Source organism: Phacochoerus africanus, chromosome 13 (assembly GCF_016906955.1).
Source record: "Phacochoerus africanus isolate WHEZ1 chromosome 13, ROS_Pafr_v1, whole genome shotgun sequence".
NCBI classification, from domain to species: domain Eukaryota; kingdom Metazoa; phylum Chordata; class Mammalia; order Artiodactyla; family Suidae; genus Phacochoerus; species Phacochoerus africanus.
In genome coordinates this window covers 5508432-5530444 of record NC_062556.1, presented here as the reverse complement: position 1 = coordinate 5530444, position 22013 = coordinate 5508432, and the positions used below count along the sequence as shown (strand labels likewise).

Here is a 22013-nt window from a genome sequence, read left to right as displayed (position 1 = left end):
TGAGAAAAGTTACACAGTTTGGGTTAAATCTAGCTGAAAATGTAGGCTGGCATGTCTGTGGATGAGAATTCTAAACTCATCTTTACTAATTTATTCCTGACCCCTACTTACCTAGGAAAACAGGGATGAAAGCACCAGTTAATAATCTCAGAATGATTTACTAGTTTCCAGTGGCAAGTGCACCACAATTTTACTTAAGCATCATCATTAGGGAAGAACCAACTCAAAATCCCCAAAGCTAAAGCTAAATAATGACTCTAGTCAGCAGTATTACTTACATACTATATACAAAAGCCATACTGTTTCAGTTCACGTTTAATGCAGTAAAATGACAAACACCAAACCACCATGCACACCTAAAAAAAAAAGCCTCCAAAACAAAAACCTTTCATGAGATCCTTTCAAATCAAGAGAACAAAATTCCCTTGCAATCATAAATTTTGAAAACTCTTAACAAAAGCAAGTTGTCTCTGCACACAAAGTACCAATTAAAGTACAGAAAGAACTTGGCTGAACTCCAAATTTGTTACAACAAAATTTAATCTGTTTTTTCCAAAGCACACCTTTATCTCAACACACTCCTCAAAGTTCACACTAGAGTTCTCTTTATTCAACAGGAAAATAAAATGAATTCTTTCGAGGTTGAGCCCTTTTCTTTAGGAACTATCATACTTTTAAACAAATTTCAATCTAATCTAACCCAACATTTTAAGAAAAGCATGCACTGACTGGAGTTAATACAAAGAATGTCACGTTCAAGTCTGACAATTAAAATGCAGAAAAAAGAGAACATATCTGTTTGCTAAGCAAAGCTGAGTATTACGGATCATTTGCAATAAAAATGACAGTAAATTCAATTACATAAAAACAATGACAGTTCTTCCAATATAAAACCACTAGCTCATCAGACAGGGAATTATCATGTTACTTTAACAAAAATGAGCTTAATATTTTGTTCTTTTTTAATGTACTTAATAAAAGAGTAAGTATGACATTTCAAAGTTGATGGCATAAATTATTTGCAAAATTCAAAGCAGAAGCTTAAATGTCTAACACACAGAGTTTACAACAAATTAAAAAAGGATAACCCAACAGGAAAATAAGCAAAGGACACGAAGGAAACACCAAAGGTAAATAAACATAAAAGAAGCTCAACAGTACCAGTGATCAAATTTTTTTTTTTTTTAAATGAGAGTTGCAACGTTTATTTCAGGTTCTCTCTTGGGGTTTTTTGTTTTGTTTTGTTTTGTTTTTTCTTTTTTGCCACACAGGCAGTATGTGGGAATTCCTGGGCCAGGGACTGAACCTACGCACAGCAGCAACCAGAGCCACAGCGGTGAGAACGCAGGCGCCTCAACCTGCTAGGCCATCAGAGAACCCCCCCAGTGATCAAATTTAAACAACAGGTTTCTGCCTATCAAATGATTGAAGATTTCACACCTCGGTGTTTTCAAGACTGTAGAAAAACCAGCACCGAAGAGTAGAAATATAATTTTATCAGCATTTCTGAGAAGTTAGCTATTAGTTATTAAGAGCTTGTGTATTCTCACCCTGGAAACTCACACTACTTGCAGAAACTTAGACTGAGATAACACATAAATGGAAAAAGCAGCAAGTACAAGGTCAAATGCACGCTTTATCTCCTCTGCTGCTCATTACCGATGTCTCTCTCCACCACCTCTTCATTTTTCACCTTATAGAAGACGCCAGCATTGTACCTAGACAGATTTTTTTTTCTCTAAAATGTAGCTAAATTATCTAAATTATTCCAAATAATTACTTGATCTTTCAAAACTTCCATTACCCAATCTGTAAAATGGAAAAAAATACCTTCTTTGAGAAAGAACTGTTGGGGTGACTAAATGACCTAGTAAAATTATACAATATTTAATTTCATAAAAGAATTATATTACCTAAACATATAGAAAATCATTGTCAACTTACATAAAATCAAGTTTCTGTCTGCCACTGACTGCATGAGAAAACCCCCGATGTATTTTCACCAAATGTGAAGGGTATGTTTGAGAACCTAACAGCTATGTGGGGAGGCGGCCGAAATTAATGATGGGGGAGGAGGGCCCGAGACACCTCAAAGACAAGACAGACACCCTCAAAGCAGCCACAGGAGCATGGCTTCTCCAACACACAACTCTAATACAGCCTGATCCAGATGAACAGCAACAGGCAGTTATTTATTTAATGAGAACTAGCAATTCCCAAACAAAGCTAGAGAGGTGTAGCTAAGACCAATGTTCACCAGCAATAACAGCTTCCACTTATGGGGCATTTCTCATTTCGTCCCTGTGACAATTCTATACAGCAGGTACTAAGTATTATTCCCATTTTGCAAATGAAAAAACAGAAAGGTTTAATTAAGCTTAAAGAAACAGACAGGCCTTCTCCTGCGGTGCAGCAGGTTAAGGCTCTGGCATTGTCACCGCAGCGGCCCAGGTCTCTGTGTTGGTGTGGGTTTGACCCCTGGCCCTGGGAACTACCACATGCCACAGGTGGAGCAAAAAGTAAAATAAAAAAATAAAAGCTGCAGGGAGGAAGGGAGGGAGGGAAGGAAACAAGACAGTGAAGACACAGATTCCATTCAGAAGGCCTGGCATCCAACTCCAACCCCAACCTTGGCCATTACTCAACACTACCGGGTTATTCCCATTCCTAACTGTTTGCCCTTTGAGAGAAATAAAAGCTCACCCTGAGGCTCGGATCAAGCTATAAACAAGAACCGTGGTGCCCCCCGGCCTACGGGAACGTGGACTCCAACAACTACCAGCTTCTGGAAAGAACCCACATGCATCTCTACATCTAAAACCTAGGAACATTCCCACAGAGGGGCAAAGGGAGGCCAACAGGGGTTCAGTCGGCTCCAGTCAAAGAATAGCTCCGAGTGTATTAATGTGGAAATCTAAGTACAATTTTCCATTGAAACATTACTGCACAGTACTCATGGGTAAAAGAAACCTAAATACTAAGTAATCCGACATTTGAGAATAAAGAGATTGTCTAATGCTTTTACAGGTGAAGTTTTAGATTGTGATTCCTATTAAGATTTTAGATATTTTTCAATATCTTCTCCATTTTCTCATCTTCATTTTTCCCAACATCAGTTCTTGGTTCCATGTTCAAAAATGAACCTAACCATAGAAGGCTTAAGGAAAAGGAAAAGACTTATATCCCAGATTGTCCACGCCATAATCCTATTAATTTCTCCAAATTAACTTTAGCTTTCTCCATAAAAGAACTCCACCAGTTTGTTATTCCTATTTGGTTCCCTATATAAAAGTAAATAAGGAAAAAGTCATCTTTCGAAGACATTAGCACAGAAATGCTACACAAAATTTATACGTCAAATTATTCAGAAAATATATGAAACATCTATCAGTAAACTGTGTAATAATAAAGATAGACAAGGGGAAGGATGCTCTTAAAATTAGAGAACAGTGGGAAGGAGGTTCCAAACTGAGCTCAAACAAGGAAAGATGTATAGAAAATGCTGCTAGTGAACTCCTACCTCAAGCAGAATCATCCAGAACTAGGCATCCACCAGCTACCACAAATCAACTCTCAGTGGGTAAGCCAGCCTCTTCTGATCCCACTCCCTCATCCTGACAAAGAGCTTTAAAATCTCCAACAGAAGAAATAAACATGATACTTCACAAGTCTTTGTCCTCAATACCCAAAGAATTTAACTCGCTATTAAAGTCTAAAAAATTTACAGAAGTGAAAATCTGTTACTCCACTATTAGAAGTAAAACACAGGCGTTCTCTTGTGGCGCAGTGGGTTAAGGATCCAGCATTGTCACTGCAGTGGCTTGGGCAGGTTCAGTTTCTGGCCCATGAACTTCCTCATGCCACAGGTGGGGCCAAAAAAAAAAAAAAAAAGAAAGAAAAAAGAAAGAAAATGTAAATGCCCAGGTAAAGCTGCATATTGATTAGTAGAAATATCATACTAAAGTACAATTAAAACAAGAAATGTAAATGATAAGCACCAAAGCCCTTTTGCTTTTATGTGAGGAGGAGACAAAGCTGAATAGGAAAATGACTAAATGACTAAGAAAGAGGGCAAAGAAGAGCCAAGAAAGATATAAAATAAGCCAAGATTACCAGATGCAAATTTCTTTCTTTTTTTTTTTTTTTTTTTTTTGCTTTTTTAGGGCTGCCCCTGTAGCATATGGAAATTCCCAGGCTAGGGGTCGAATCAGAGGTATAGCTACTGGCCTACACCACAGCAAGGCCAGTCCAGGCCTCATCTGCAACCAACACCACAGCTACAGCAATGCGGGGTCCTTAACTCACTGAGCAAGGCCAGGGATCAAACCTGGACCCTCACAGATACTAGTCAGGTTCCTAACCCGCTGAACCATGATCGAAACTCCCTGGAAGCAAATTTTGAAAGCTTCTCACTTTGCCTGAGATTTGACTCAATGACCTGTGGTTGCACTGCATAAAAACCCTCAGCTTAGCGAGAATAGTTAGCAAGATGTCATTTACGATTATCTGCATCTCTACAGCTAACTCTGTTATAGAGATACTTTGTTCCCAGAGGATTTCTTACCAAAATTTTACTGCTGTCTCCCTCAGGTCTTTTTCTATTGTATCAGGTCTGAACTTTATTTACATTGCTGCTAAAGCTGCCTCATTCATTAATCTCTAATACATCAACTCCTATTCTGAACAGAACACCATCTCCAGTGTCCATCGGTGGGAGGGCCTAACTCTCCCACTGATTATACAGCCATGATTTAATTTCCACCACCAGTACCCTTGACCAACAACAGTGTTACATGTTTTCAAATAATGGTTACTTTTCCTATCTATATTTATGGAGGTTTTTTGTTTGTTTGTTTTTGCTATTTTAGGGCCACACCTGTGGCATATGGAGGTTCCCAGGCTAGAGAGTCAATCAGAGCTATAGCCGCTGGCCTACGCCATAGCCACAGCCACACAGGATCCAAGCCACATCTGTGACCCACACCACAGTTCAGGGCAACACCTGCTGAGCAAGTCCAGGGATCGAACCCACATCCTCATGGATCCTAGTCGGGTTCATTAGCCACTGAGCCATGAAGGTAACTCCTCAGTATTCTTAATGTAGAAAAAATTTTAAATCAGTGCTCTTGAAATATCAATGGTGAAAAACTACTTTTTAAAAAAATTTTCTATGCATCATGGTGCTATACTTTTGCAAAATAAAAACGAATACTAGAAAACTGATGACATATTTAGATGTTGTGGTGATAACACTGCTGCAGAAGTTTCTTAACATTTACTTTTAACATTTTAACTTCTCTACCTAAAGACAGGTAGCAACTCATGGACTCGCTCTGGTCCCTTGACACTACGAGCCGCAGTACCCTAGGGCCTATGTTCTCAGCATACAGCTCTCTGGGAAATTTTCACACATCTAACAATAAACCAACCCAGACGAATGGTTACAAATCTCTTCACGCTGCCTTTCACATTACACACTGTACTCCAACAAGTCCTTACTGGCATAAGGCCCTCAGCCCGTTTCTTAGTTTATCTATGATAGAAAAGAATTTTAAATGTACTGACGATCCTAACTCTCTTACACGCAAACACCACCTTCTGCTTAATATCTCTGCTTCTCCATATGCCTCGCCTTCAAAAACCACAACTCAAAACATCTTTTCTCCATTAATTCTTCTAGATATAAAGAATCCTCTGCTACTTAGTGATCAACAGATATTTAAACCGGCACTGATTAACACACTGCTGTGTAAATGTCCTCAAGTAGCCGTGCCTCTTGAATTAGACTTGAGAAAAGCAGGGAAAACATCAGTCCACTGTCTTGAAGGGTTCCAAACGGTTCACAATAAGACTACCTACATTAAAAATATTTAACTGATCAGATCCAAATAATTCACACACAGGCAAAAAGCAGCGTGCAAGGCCCAGGGATTGGCCCAACTAAGATTTCGAGAAAATAACTTATCTAAGCAGCTATGAAATAGTAGTAAATATGGCCAAACTGCCTGTTTTCCAATCTCATTATGAAATAAAATGTCACCGAGTAATCACAGTAGCCTGCTTAGATCACCTAGAACTAAATATTCACGTAAATTTGAGTTACTTCCACTAAAATTACATCAATAAACAAATGTTATAAATTACCACGACAGAAGAACAACAGACAAAGCCTCCATATGCCATAAATTCACAGCATGCAACACTCTCCTGGCAAGAGTATTTTTAATACAAAGGGACTTTAAACCTCAATTCAACCATTAACAATTTCAAAATACATGCAACTGTACCCAGCTGCCTAACTATATAGCCCACTATTGGAAAAAAAAATCTCTATGTCCCTATCTATTAAGTGTACATGTTAAGAAAATATAGTCCTTCAAAGGTACACTATCTGAATCCTACATTTTTAAGCAGTGGCTGACATGTAGGTCCTTTCAGTTTAGCCAGACTATGACATTTGAGATGAAAGACACCCCGCCATGCTCATCATTCCCCAGATGCGAACACTGCAGCCTAGAACGCGGCCCAAGGTCACAAAGCTAGAGAAGGAGGACCTCAGAAACAGCAGCTAAGTGCTCACTGCAGCAAACTAAACTGCTTCCGTGTGGAATACATTCTGATCTCGCTCTAAATAAAGAGGTCACATTTGTAGCAACATTTCCTTCTCTTATTTTCCATTACTAAAGTGAATTTTTGATATTACAACCTCCTTTTTCCAATCTCCAGGGACTTCACTATTTTCTCAAAACTTCATGTCAGGCAGAGCCTCCTTGCCTGCCCGCCTGCATCTCTCACAAGCGTCCTATCCTAATAAATCTATTTCTTGCCTATCACTTGGTCTCTCGCAGAACTCCTTCTGCTTGGAGACGACACCAAGAACGTGAACCTCCGTGAATCCAGACACAGGGAGGCGGCCCTGGGAAGGAACAGGGTGCTGCCCTCAAGACTTACTGGGAGGGGCCCGTGGGAGGGAGGGACGACCTACGGCCCAGGAGCCTTGGCGCTGAGAGAACTCAACCCCCAACAAAGGAAGCATTCTTCACTCCAGGAAGGAGGACCACCAGAACCAGTCCTGGGGCCACTAAACAACAGCTTTGAAAGACAATGCAAGCTTGCCTCTACCCTGATCCTTATCTATGGCCCTGTTTTTCCACTGCCAAACTGCAAAACCACCTCCCAATCCCTTCCAGAGGGGCACAGTCTTTAAGGTATTAGACTGCTGTGAGCCTCCTTTGCCTGGCAGAGCAACAAAGCTATCTTTTTCCCCTTCCAAAAAAAAAAAATTTTTCATGTCAGTAGCTTTAAATCATATACTTCACCTTTAAAATGCAATCCACCCAACCCTCATATTAGGAATATTGTTAAGTACTTACTTGCCATTCTAGTTTTACTTTTTTTTGGGGGGGGGTCTTTTCTAGGGCTGCGCCGGCAGCATTCGGAGGTTTCCAGGCTAGGGGTCCAATCGAGCTGTAGCCGCCAGCCTATACCACAGCCACAGCAAGTCGGGATCCTACACCACAGCTCAGGGCAACACGAGACCCTTAACCCAATGAGCAAGGCCAAGGATCGAACCTGCAACCTCATAGTTCCTAGTCAGATTCGTTAACCACTGAGCCACGACAGGAACTCCTACTTTTACTCTCTATTCATATCAGAAATGCTACTTATCACAGTTAACTGATTATTATTTTAAAAAATGTGAAAAGGCCCCTGGGGCACCCTTAATACTACTTAAGGGCTTTCTATCGTCCCCTTATGCTAAATAGCTCCAGATAACTTGGTTTCCGGGTTGTACATGCTTTGCAGCATTTTACCATTCCTTTCCAGACTGACACTACCACCAATGAATCTGCTTGCATCCAGCTTGATTCCACTTCTGCTCTAGGAATTAAAAAAATACACATTCCCATTTCTGAGACGCGTGTGTGAGGCAGAAGCAAATGTGTTCTTGGTGAGAGCCAACGCGCACATTTACAAAACCAGCCCCGTACATTCCAGTCTACCAATTCCAACTGCTTAAAAGCATTCAGTAATTAACTACCTACCTGTTCTTATCCAGGTTTCAAAATGGAGATAATACTAGGTACACGAGGTATTGATGTAATTTATACCTGACCCCATAATTTGTCTTGATAACATCTAGTCTTCATGAAAATTCATTTTCTATTAGCCTATGATCACATACTTCCTAAAAGCATCTTAAGCTTGTATCAGTTTTCTAAAATTCATATTGTTCGCTTTCGGATCTTTCTCCTACTATTAGGACTGAATTAGTTACAACTTTATAGTAATCTCCACCGAGATTTACCACCTCCTAAACATCTGCAGCTGCTAGAGGTCCCAACCAAAACATCGCCTTCTCTGGGTGACCACTGCTACTGACTCGCATGATTCTATCGCAACTTAAAGGCATCCAACTCTAGTTAACTACCACGAGGTACTTCAAAACCTATTATTCATGGTCTAGCAACCTCAATTCCAAATAAAATTAAATTTCTAATACGAAGAGAGTTTAAACTTTTTATTAAACAGTTGAGTCAGTTATGAAAAGCTAAAGATTTTAAGTTGTCAGTGTAATGAGGAGTTTATATTAGGGGAGAAATCTTTGAGATTTAGAGAAAACAGAAAGTAAAGTTAAAAGATGATAACAAAAAATACCACATTAAATTAGATGTTATCTTAAAAACAGAATACATTAAGATAGAGAAAATGAGCAAAAAGGATTTTATCCCTTCACATAAAACGTCTCTATTTCATGCACAGAGATCAAATTAAATTCTACATATAAGAAAGATATGTACAACAAGGAAAGGGGTTAACAAAAAGCAAGAAACACACTGCAGCCCATCAAAAGCCCTCCCGCCCCCCCACTTAAGTGAACACTGACCATTAAGTAGGTAACATCCCAACATCACCCTTACAGTCCATCAAGTTTCCATCTCACCTACCTTTCTTCTCTGAGAGATGTTGAGGGCACCAAAGTCATTAAACAAGGATGAAGCAGGTGAAATTAGAGGATCTGGAAGATAAGTTATGTAAGTTTCCACACAGATAACTCGAGAAACCTATGAATCTAATAAATATTTAACTTGAATGCTTAAAAATAGTGATAAAAATCATATACCGGAGTTCCCGTCGTGGCACAGAGGTTAACGAATCCGACTAGGAACCATGAGGTTGCGGGTTCGGTCCCTGCCCTTGCTCAGTGGGTTAACGATTCAGCGTTGCCGTGAGCTGTGGTGTAGGTTGCAGACGCGGCTTGGATCGCGCGTTGCTGTGGCTCTGGCGTAGGTCGGTGGCTACAGCTCCGATTGGACCCCTAGCCTGGGAATCTCCATATGCCGTGGGAGCAGCCCAAGAAATAGCAAAAAGACCAAAAAAAAAAAAAATCATATACCACAATAATAGTTAAACTGGATACCTTCCCCACTGCGTATGCTCAAATACTTCCTAGTGAACGAAACACAAATTCATTCAGGCAATACTCAGTGTACATTTACTCAAAAGCATGTGTTTGCTTAGAGCAAAAAACAAGAATCAAATCGGAAAAAAAGAGGACTCAACCATGTTACTAAGCATGTGTCTATGAAGGAAGTCTACCTGTAGTTTGGTGCTTGAGACTACATCATATGAAAAATTAAAAAGGGCAGTTCCTGTCGTGGCCAGTGGAAACGAATCCGACTAGGAACCATGAGGTTGCGAGTTTGACCCTGGCCTCATTAGGTGGGTTAAGGATTCGGCATTGCCATGAGCTCTGGTGTAGGTCACAAACACCGCTCAGATCTGGCATTGCTATGGCTCTTGCGTAGGCTGGCAGCAACAATTCCAATTAGACCCCAAGCCTGGGAACCTCCATGTGCCACAGGTGCAGCCCCAAAAAGGCAAAAGACAAAAAAAAATTAAAAGGGGATGGAGGGACAGTAGTATAAGAAAATTCCTTAAAGTCTATCATCAGGTATTGGATATTCTTACTAAAAAGATAAAGTAAATTTAAGTTTTTAAAGATGGAAATATTAAATGTTTCAAAACACAAACATGAAATCCAAAGACTTCATAGGTTCAAAGCTCTATTACTCTGTGGCCAGAGGTCACAAATTGTTTCTCGCTTAACAAATCAGAAGAGTTTCTGAAAGGGAATCCATGATACACACTGAAATATTTTTGTCCTCATTTCTGAGCTTTAGTTAATCTTACATTTCTCATTAAATTACCTGTGAAATCCTAAAAAATACAATAAATGTTCTCATTTAAAGGAACCTTAGGGAGTTCCCGTTGTGGCTCAGTGGAAACAAATCTGACCAGCATCCACGAGAACACAGGCTTGATCCCCCGCCTGGCTCAGTGGGTTAAGGATCCGGCCTTGCCGTGAGCTGTGCTATAGGTTGTAGACGCCACTCGGATTTGACATTGCTGTGGCCATGGCATAGGCCAACGTCTACAGCTAAGAATTACCCCCTGGCCTGGCAATCTTCATATACTGCAAGTGTGGCCCTAAAAAGACAAAAAAAAAAAAGCATTCTCTATGGGAATGCCAAAAACATAATGCTACACATCAGTTTCTAATAATTTTATACATTATTAAAATGCTGTTTTTTTTCCTACAGCAAAAGCTGAAATTACTGAGTTTGATACACACCCCTAAAATGTCTCTCAGGAAATAATCAACATGTAAATTCTTATTCTCACGGTTATTAATAAATACTAACATTTTACTGATACAGAGCATGAATACTCAATTGTTACATATTTTTTAAAAACCATCCATGACCATTTATTTTTAAAATAGGATACAGAAGTACAGAAAGAAACATTTATTTGTAAATCGGGATACAAAAAGGAAATCCTGTATCAAAAGCCTTAAAACTATCTATAAACTTTGAAACAGTAATTCCATGTCACAAAATGTTTCCAAAAGAAATAACCCAAAATGTGAAGAGATTTATAAACACAATCCAATATTGGAATGTTTTTTGTTTGGCTGGGGGGGGGGGGGGTGGGAAGAGTGTTTCCTGGCCACATGTGAAGCATGCATAAGGTTCCTGAGCCAGGGATTGAACCTGAGCCATAGCAGGGACACAAGCCACCGCAGTGACAACACCAGCCAGATTCTTAACCCGCTAGGCCACCAGAGAACTCCTGTAATCTTTTTTTAAAAACATAAAAACAAAAAGAAAATTATGAAAATAAATAAGAGAATTCAATTTATAATGATCAAGAAACATTCATAATTTAAAAATATATTCAGTGCAGAGTTCCCACTGTGGCACAACAGGATCCGTAATGTCTCTGGAGCATTGGGATGCAGGTTAGATCCCCGGCCCAGCACAGTGGATTAAGGATCCAGCGTTGGCACAGCTGCAGTGTAGATTGAAATTGTAGCTCAAATCTGATCCCTGGCCTGGGAGCTCCACATGCAGCGGGGTGGCCAAAAAAAAAAATTTTTTTTTTTTTTTGCTTGTTAGGGCCACACCTATGGCATATGAAGTTCCAAGGGTAGGGGTCAAATCAGAGCTACAGCTGCTGGTCTACACCATAGCCACAGCAACGCCAGATCTGAGCTGAGTCTGCCACCTACACCACAGCTCATGGCAACACCAGATCCTTAACCCACTGAGCGAGGCCAGGGATCAAACCGTAGCCTCACAGGTTCTAGTCAGGTTCATTAACCACTGAGCCACAAAGGGAACTCCCAAAATTTTTAAATTTTTTTAAAAAAGTAGATTTAGGAGTTCCCATCGTGGCTCAGTGCCTAACGAACCTGACTAGCTAGCATCCAGGAGGACACGGGTTCGATCCTTGGCCTCACTCAGTGGGTTAAGGATCCGGTGTTGCTGTGAGCGGCGGTGTAGGTTGCAAATGTGGCTTGGATCCCTCAATGCTGTGGCGTAGACCAGCAGCTATAGCTCTGACTGGACCCCTAGCCTGGGAACCTCCACGTGCTGCAGGTGCAGCCCTAAAAATAGACCAAAAGACCGAAAAAAAGTAGATTTACTGTGATCTTAAGTATTATTATGTACTATGTATATATGCACGTTTGCATACATACATCCAAATCTTAGTTTTCAGCTCTCAGTAGGAAGACAACAGATCACTTTTATTTTCTTCCTTATATCTACCTATAATTTTTGAAATTGCTACAATGGACATACTGTTTTTAGAGTCAAAAATATACATACTACATATTATATAAAAGAGAAAAGGGACCAAGTCTTACCATGGCCTGCATATGGCTTGGCACTGTCATTTAAAAGGCTTGGGGAGCTGCTACTATTAGTCATTCTCTGAAAAATAAAATATCATTGAGGAATACAGAATTAAGAATATTCAACCAATGAAGACTGACCCGCCTCCCATCTTCCCTTCCAATCCATCACTCACATTAGTGACCCTGTCATCTTTCTATAAATGCTGCTGCTTAGATTAGAATCATCTACGCAAAAACTTCCAAATATTCTCTATAACACATCAAGTGAAAATTTTACTCACTAGCCAGGTATTTAAAAACAAAGTCACAGCTCTATTTTGAACTGCACTTCCATAACATATTAGCCTGGGCAAGACACATATCCACTAAGCTTCCTCGTCTATAAAATATAAATTCCAGTACCCATGTGAGAGGCTGCATAGGGACTACGCATGAGCCAGTAACTGCTCTTTACTGTCCTCTTCCAGTGCGTTATTATCCTTCTTACAGCTTACAGATTCTGTAAAACAGACTAGTCTCCATTCTCTAAGTATGTCCCAGGCTTTCTAACCGCTCCCGAGCATCCCAGCGGCCCCACTATCCTGCAAGGCATTCATTCCTTCCTCTCGAAATCACACAGTGTGAAACCAGTCTCTCTCCACCCATCCTCTTCATACTTTAACCCCATCCCTGAAAGCTCACCCTGACTCTAAACCTACAGGAGATAGCTGACCTATATCCCACCTTCCTCATTACCTCCAAAAACCCTACCTCCCACAGAACAAATCTGAGAATAAACCAAGACTAGCTGTCTCCATCCCTGAAATGAACCTCAATGTTCAGAGCCCCATAAATCATACTAACAATACCTGCATCAAGGGATACTTTGTTTCTACGGGGCTTCCAAATCCATTAACTCCAATAAAGCTGGTGCTGAAATAGGAATCTGTGAGACTCGAATCAGTTAAAGCTCCTCCATCTATTCCAGGAACTGAAAGAGAAGGAAAATTCAAGTGTTTAAATTACAAGCATAAAACACTGATGTAGTTTCTCTGTTCCTACATAAGTTGTCAAGTTTCAAATCTCTGTCACTCTTATTTTTATTTACCTCTTAGTAACAAAGGCAGAGCCAAATGAAGTTGGCTCCAAAAATTTGTTAAATAATGCTTAAGTTGAATAATTTTTTCCAGAGAGAGCTATTTATTTTATATTAATTACTTGAGAGCCACCAAGCACCACATGAAGAAACAAATTACACTTGCATTTCTAGTTTTCTCATTAGGGTTTAACTTTGCAAGAGGACAGGAGATTAAAATCACTGCAAGTTCTTCTGTGAATCTTCATAAACAGAGACAAATTTCTCCTAACACACATGAAGAAACAGACCAGCAGTCTCACGTTCACTCCTAATTCAGTAAAACCAATTCTGGAGGGGTAGCAATGGGATAAAGCTGAGAAGAACAGACACGCTGCCCGTCGATTTTAGGGCAGAATAACATGGAATGATTGTCACTACTCAACAGTCCCTCACACATCACAGTATGCTTTAGATGCTATTTTTTGCTAAGTACAGTTGACCCTTGAAAAACAGGTCTGAATTGCACAGATCCAATTATACTCAGACTTTTCTTCAATAAATAAATTGGAAACAATTTTGGAGACTGATGACAATTTAAAAACGCACAGATGAACTGTGTAGGCTAAAAATACTCCCCAAATGAAGAAAATGGTATGTTATGAATGTGTAAAATATATGCAGATATAGATACTAGTGTGTACTTACATAGGCATAAGGTGAATGATATTTAATATAAAATTAACAATGAGTTAGTTTTCCCGCTGTTTTATAACTTCACTCTCAGAGAACGTTACAGTGTGCCTCTCTAAGTGGAGAAACTGCATTTGAACCTCCCATCGCAGGTAACTGGGTTTTTTCTTTTAAAAACGGTATACACTTCCGATACCGTATAATGAATATAATGAATACGACTGTAATACTGTGTGCTACAAGAACTTTCTAACAATTCATTCATTAGTGTATATCGGTTATGCTGCTGTGAAGCAATCCGACCACTTACACTGGGCTACCATACAGCATCAGAGCGCTACTTCTTCACTATCGATGTAGGATATCTGTAAGTAAATATTAATTTCTTTCTCATATTATCTTTTCATTTTTGATGTCTAGTTTTAGTAACATGTATGACACCTATAGTATTTGTATCGTATTAGACATACTGATGTAGATACAGACAAAATGATTAATTTTATAAACAGACAACATAAAACCCACAGTATCGATAAATACAGTGGAGCACTACAAATGTATTTTTCTCTTACGATTTTCTTAATAACATTTTCTTTTCTCTAGCTTACTTTAAGACACATATAACAAAGAAAATGTTAATCAACAGTTTTGTTATCAGTAAGGCTACCCTGTCATCCACAGGCTGTTAAGTTAAGGGACTAGCCTTCCATAGAACATGCCTTAAAAAAAAAAAAAAAAAGTCCAGCTGAAAATACTAATTGGTTCTCCTCTGCCAACTAGGACATCACAGACAAGATGCTGGCAGTGCCTATCCCAAGGGATGAAATCCAAACTTCTTAGTCTGACATTAAAAAACCCTCAACGGTCTGTTCTCAATCTACCATTCTAGTTTTTCCTGAAAGCGCTGGGTTTGAGAATCAGTTCTGCCACTTACTAGCCACAATGTCTTGGGCAAAATGCTTATAAAAAGTACATCATTACTTATAAAAGGAGACTGATACCAACTACCCTACAAACTTCAGTGAAAAGTTATGAAAGGAGTTCCGATCGTAGCTCAGCGGAAACAAACATGACAAGCATCCATGAGGATGCAGGTTTGATCCCTGGCCTCACTCAGTGGGTTAAAGATTTGGCATTGCCATGAGCTGTGGTGTAGTTCACAGACGCGGCTCGGATTCTGCAATGCTGTGGCTGTGGTGCAGGCCGGCAGCTGCAGCTCCAATTCAAGCCCTAGCCTGGGAACTTCCACATGCTGCGGGTGGGGCCCTAAAAAAGTTAAAAAAAAAAAAAAAAAAAAGTTGTGAAAAACAATTGAAACAGTATTTTTAAAGTTCTTGTAAAAATCTTCATGGCTGCAAAACTCTAAACATTTGCTAAAAATGATCAAACTGTACATTTCCAATGGGTGAATTTTATACTACATAAATTATATTTCAATGAAGCTACCTTTTTTGGCGATAAAGCTACTTTTTAATATTGGTCAAGAAAATGGGATTATTCACTAAGTGGACTTAGGACAACTGTGTATCCATCAGGGAAATACTGAGTACCTTACAACAGATACTGCCAAAACAGCAAAGATTATAGGAGTTCTCTTGTGGAGCAGTGGGTTAAGGATCCAGCCTTGTCACTGTCGTGGCTTGGGTTACTGCTGTGGGGCAGGTTCGATCCCTGGCTCAGGAACTTCCACATGCCATGGACACAGACCAAAAAAAAAGTATACATCTACTATAAAAAGGTCTTTATGATAATCCTAACATGACTGAACTCTCCCCTCCAGTCAAGATGATAAACTCGCTGTACTGTGAAGGTCTGCACTTTACAACATGCAGGACCATCAACTCCCACGCAGACACACCCAACTCTGTGTTCCTCGAGGGCCAGGCAAAAAGGAAAAGAAAATATATTTGAAGTTACTGAGTTCTAATCCAACTTCTTGCCACTTACTAGCCGAATGACCTTGAGCAAAACCCCCTCAACGTCACTGCCTCGCCTGCAAGAGAAGGCGCTCGTTCCCACTCGGGGCTGCGAGACCACGAGAGGGAAGGAAGCTGCGCGGGGCCGGCGCCCTGACTCCCGGGTCAGCATCCCGGTCCTCTGCCCGCCTCTCGCCTCTCGGGAAGGCACTCCCCAGCTACTGCAAGCCGCCAAAAGCCCGCCTAGCGAAGACGCTGTTTACATCATTTATGTGACTAAAACACTTTTCTTCCATCTACCTTTTATTGCTGCCTTCAACTACCGAAACCTTTCAATTCTTACACTTACACAATTTCTGTACTCTCTATCCATCTGACTTTATCTGTAAACTGAGGTTTGGAACCACGCCTTATATTTTTTCAATATTTCCTGCTCTATTAGCACACATATAAATAAACACTTATTTACAATTAAGTTCTCCTTGAAAGTAGGTATTTTTAAAAGTTGATAAAAGATACAATAGAGTTTCCCATCCAACCTCTATAAAACACCCCATGCAAAGGATATTACAGACTCCATTTTTCTGATGAGGAAACGAGCCTCTAAGACACTAGATGACAGAGCAGTGCATGCAGCAGGCTCATGAAATGGGACTCCTCCGAGCACTCAGCAGACACTCGCACCCGCCTCTTCTCTAGGGACTGGGGAATGAGCACAGACTTTGAGCAATGCCCATGGGTCTGTTCCGGTCAGTTACCAACGACGGACCTTTGACAGCATATTTAACCTAAGTCTCAGTCTCCTCCTCCGTAAAACACAAATGCTAACATCTGCTTTCCAGCCCTGTCATGAGACTCATTCAGAACACCGGCATGCTTGGACAGTGTTCGGTGCCTAGGGCTTACTTTTTGTGGTTATCATTTGTATCCACTTCTAAATTTATTTGTAAAAGTTAGTTTACTCTCAAAACGGATACACATTCTTTGTATAGAATGCACTAAGGGAAATTTTTCATACGCTTATTTTTAATTTAACATAAATGATGAAAAGGTGGCCTGGAACATTTTATACCTCCACTGCCAAACCCAGAGGGTCACCTGGAAGAGAAACGTGAATTCAAAGCAAGAGGCTGGGAAGGACGTACTGAGGTGTCTGAAAGGCTCAAAAGCTCACCAACTAAGAAAAAAAGCTCAAAGGAAGTATAAGAAAACAGCAATTAATGACTATAAACACTGTATTTCCAGTCCTCACAAAGTTTCTGGGTAATTCCTCATTTTAAATTCTCCATCTAATTCCAAAGCATCATTAGCCAACACAGGTGAAACCCAGAGACAAACGAGACCTCAGCGGCACAGAGCACCGAAACCTGTGTCCTCCACGCAAACCGCCTAAATGTCCACTGACAGACGAATGGATTAAGAAGGTGTGGTACATGTATGCAACGCAATACTACTCAGCCACGCCACTCGGAACCGCATGCATGTAACCAAAGATTCTCATGCTGAGTGAAGTCAGAAAGAGAAAGACAAATACTATATGAATATCACTTGTATGTGGAATCTAAAATATGGCAAAATGAACCTACCTACAAAAACAGAAACAGACTCATAGACATAGAGAACAGACTTGTGGTTGCTGGTGGTGGGGGAATGGCCTGGGAGTTTGGGGTTAGGAGATGCAACTATTACACTCAGAATGGATAAACAACAAGGTCCTATTGAACAGCACAGGCAACTATGTCCAATCTCCTGGGACAGACCATGACAGAAGTAATATAAAAAAAGAATGTATGACTGAGTGGCTTTGCTATACAGCAGAAATTGGCAAAACACTGTAAATCAACTATGCTTTAACTAAAAAAACAAAAAACACCTGTATCCTTGTTCTCATCTGCCTGGGCAGGATGCTCTTCTTTTCCACCAGGTATGCTTCAGACATTTTTCAAAAAATGGTTCAAATACCACCTGTCATGAAACCTTCCAAAATATCCCTGAACAGAGATGGTTAAACATTTCATATCTACAGCAAATCACACTATGCCAAAATTTGTACATTTCAAAATCTTTTACCAGGCTTTCTTTTTCCATGTGCATTCATACATGGAAGGAACCACGCATCTTCACACTTCCCAGTACTCGCGTGACACCTGGCACCGAGTGGTCCATGTTTGATAATCAAGCTTCCCAGTCAGTGCCCACAGTATACATATACTATGTCATTTATTAAAGAATAAGTCCTTTGCATCAAATACCAGACCTCCAGAGAGACAAGCTGACATTGTTTTAACAGCCCCAAGGTCTACCTGGCAAACCCGCCCTCACGAAAGTCATCATAAGCGAAGACTAGAGAGAGTATATACAATACACAGCTTTGATCCGAAAGTTTCTGAAAGATAAACCTTTTGACTTAAGTCTCCTCAATCGGAAAGGAACTGCAATGCAGCAAGACTCTGGAGAAGACCTGATTCTGAGGAGCACGGCAATACTACGGGCCTTCCAAGATGAACTGGCTTCCAACTTGACCAACCACAACGAAATCATCTGAACTCTCAGCTGAAGCTACTTCATATTTAGTACTGCCTGTTTGATTATTTACTGAAAAATATCTTCCAACAAAAGATGGTTTTAGTTTGGGATCCGTGCCAAGATAACTGCTTTTTCTACACAATCAAAAGCTGCCAACAAAGCAATAAATGTTTTGAAAAGCATTCCACTGTTCTTACTTGTTTTCTCAGTAAAGTGATTTGGCATTTAACACTGGAAGGAGAAAATGTGTTTCCAAAGCCAGCTTACTACTCGTGCAAAATATCACCTTAAGATTATCCAATGATGCATTGAAAGCTGAGTTTTTGTTTTGCTATGTCTTAACGGCAGTCGTCATTTTTTAACACACTATAAAGTTACTGGGGTTATGTTTATAAATATTATCGACCTTACCCATTAATTAAAATGTAATTATGGACCACAGAGAAAGGGATCTTTTATTTATTTGGTTCACTAATATAGTCCAAGAATCTAAAACAGTACCTGACACAGAGTAAGTGCTCAATAAATGTCTGTTAATTAAATGAATGAATCCTCACTTTTAGCCCAAATTATATTAAGTTGAAAGCTTCCCATATCTAAGTTTTTTGAACACATTCTTTGTATACATTTAAATCTTTTTTATATGTCAGAGGACCTTGCTAAAACTTTTACTTTAAAAGCTTCCTTGACAATTTTTCCAAGCCTTGAGAATAAGAAGATGCCCATGGCATCTTTGTCAAGAAGACTCTACCTCAGAGATTGCTGACATACTGCCACCAAGTCTACCAACTATAAAAGGCCACTTATGGAATTTGATGAGGCCCCATATCATTCTGTCTGTCTTCACTCCCACGTCATCCTTTCAAATCAATGATACAGTCACATTCAGAAACAGCAGTGTCAATAGACAGAGTAAGTTTAGGAACAAATAAGCAAAATGAGAAAATTAAGCCGAGTGACATGTCAGGTCCTTGCCAGCTTTTCCAGCTCTATCATGCTCTACCTAATATTTATGAAAGCAGCCTAAGGTATGTGTATCAAGAATGTAAATGCTGGAGTCCCTGTCATGGCGCAGTGGTTAATGCATCTGACTAGGAACCATGAGGTTGCGGGTTGGATGCCTGGCCTTGCTCAGTGGGTTAAGGATCCGGCGTTGCCGTGAGCTGTGGTGTAGGTCACAGATGTGGCTCGGATCCCGCATTGCTGTGGCTTTGCCGTAGGCCGGTGGCTACGGCTCTGATTAGACCCCTAGCCTAAAAAACCTCCATATGCTGTGGAAGCAGCCCGAGAAAAGGCAAAAAAAAAAGAATGTAAATGCGCAGAGCCTCCCTGCCTGCCCACTTCCTTCTCTCACAAGCATCCTGTCTTAATAAATCTATTTCTTGCCAAAAAAAAAAAAAAAAAGAATAAACAATGAAAGACCGTTAAATAATAACACTAGATAAAATTTCACCCTGAAACTTTTTTTCTACAAATACCAGCTTATTACCTTGCAAAAGATGTGATTTACATAACTATCTCTAGATAAGTGAGCCACTGGGAAAAATTTTTTCAGAGGAAAATGTGATATGGAAGACTATTTCCAATATTTATATATTCAGCTAATGGTATATAAAATACATAGGTTTTTTTATTAAGATACAATGGACGTATGACATTGTTTTCTTTTTAGGTGTACAACATGATTTGATATGGTTATACTCCAAAATGATTACCACACTAAATTTAGCTACTTCCATCAGCACACATAGTTAATTTTTCTTCTTATGATGGGATTTTTCTAAGATCCACTCTCTTAGCAACTTTCAAATATATATGACAGTATTGCTAACTAAAGTCCCCTTGCTGTACCTTATGCCCCAAGGACTAGACGTTTATACCTCTTGACTATCTTCACTTACCCCACCTAACCCCGCCCCTGGCAACCACCAATCTATTCTCTACAGCACCTGCAAGCTGGGGGTGGCGGGGAGTCCCTTCTAAGGGTTCACATGCAGCATATGAAAATTCCAGGGTTAGAGGTCAAACCAGAGCTGCAGCTGCAGTCTACACCACAGCCATGGCAACTCCAGATCCAAACCTCATCTGCGACCTACACCCAGCTTGCAGCAATGGCAGATCCTTAACCCACTGAACAAGTCCAAGAATGGAACCCACATCCTCACAGATACTATGTCAGGTTCTTAACCCACTGAGCCACAACGGGAACTCCATTTAAGATTACATTTGTGAGATCATACTGTACGTGTCTGCAGGGTTTTGTTTTTTTTAATGTTCCAAGTTTGCACCGTGTGCTCCTTAACATACATGCGTATTATAGTTTGTGTAAAATCTATATACACATAATACTTTAAGATACAACAGCTTAGTTCCATCATTTGTAATGGTAAAAGACGTATAAACAATGTAAAAAGCCACTAAAAAGAATAGCACAATCATACAATGGGATATTACGCAGCCGCACTATTTCTGTGTGTGGATGTGGAACGAACAAACTAGAGGATGTGCTATACGGTGAGAAAATTCAAAAATGTGTTAGGCTCCGTGTGTGCAGTGGAAAGTATAAACACGATGGTGTAGACAAAGAATACTTCTGAATAGATACATGAAAACTGGAAATAATGACTGCCTTTTGGAGAGAGATCAGGGAGCTAAGAAGGAGGGAGACCATTTTTTACTATGTATCCTTCTGTGCTTTTTGAATTTTTAACCTGTGCATGTAGTACATTTTTTATTCCAAAAGCAAGATGTTGTTCCTGTTTTTCTAATGCTGGAATTTTTAATATTAAAAATATTATTAAAAACTCATTTTAGAAAAATAAGTACAATATCTTTTTTTTTTTTTTTTTAAGAAAAGGCAGGATATCAAAAAGACCTCAAAAAAGGGAAAGGTTTTATCAGAAGAGGGCTGTCATCTACATGCCAACTAACAGCCAAGATAAGTGAGGTCACCAGGCCCTTCCCTGAACTGAAGTTAAGCTGCTGCGAGGTCAATGTTTTTACAAGTTGTTGGGAAGGGAAGATGATGAATTCTAATGATTGAACATAAAATAATTTGCTTTCTCGAATATAAACATTTGGAAATAAAAAACATTTTAGAGCTGAAGGAATTTTAGACATCACGTACTCCATGTCCCATTCTTCTATTTTAACACCCAGACATATATTTCCACATGGACTAAATTACCAGCCTAAGATCACAAAGTTACGCGGGAAGTAAGAGAGGACGAAAATCAAAATCGCAGGACCCCCACTTCAGGAGTAATTCCTATAAACCGAAAGGAGACACAAACACTGTAGGTAGGTATTGATTTGTTAACTATATGGCAAAAGTACTTAAAACAGATATTTTATCATATTCCTTGGTGTAGTTTCAGCTCATAAACTACTTTGCAAACAGAATAAAAGTTAATATGGGAAATCAAATGTAGTAAATACTGCTACAAAACCTGTCTGTGTACATGCGAGACATGCTGCGGACTGAACTGCTCCCCCCATTCACATATTGAAGTCCTATTCCCCCAATGTGACTCTATCTGGAGACAATTAAGGCTACACACACACACAAACTATTAATAATGATCAGCCTTGGGCAATGAGATGAGATGGGTTTACCCTG

At 39.8% G+C, this 22013-nt stretch overlaps 1 protein-coding gene across 8 annotated transcripts in view; it reads right to left on the bottom strand.

Annotated features, from left to right (window-relative positions):
* Positions 1-22013, bottom strand: part of PAN3 (poly(A) specific ribonuclease subunit PAN3) — a 126687-nt gene that overhangs the window by 97337 nt on the left and 7337 nt on the right. For all 8 annotated transcript variants that reach the window (XR_007131392.1, XR_007131393.1, XM_047755883.1 and 5 more), the window contains exons 2-4: positions 13054-13175; positions 12215-12281; positions 8949-9019 (exon numbers count right to left, since the gene is read on the bottom strand). Coding sequence is in view for 6 of the 8 variants with exons in the window: in XM_047755883.1 (XP_047611839.1) it covers positions 8949-9019; positions 12215-12281; positions 13054-13175 (260 nt within the window). In the remaining 2 variants the exon portion in view is untranslated. The remainder of the gene's footprint in view (positions 1-8948; positions 9020-12214; positions 12282-13053; positions 13176-22013) is intronic.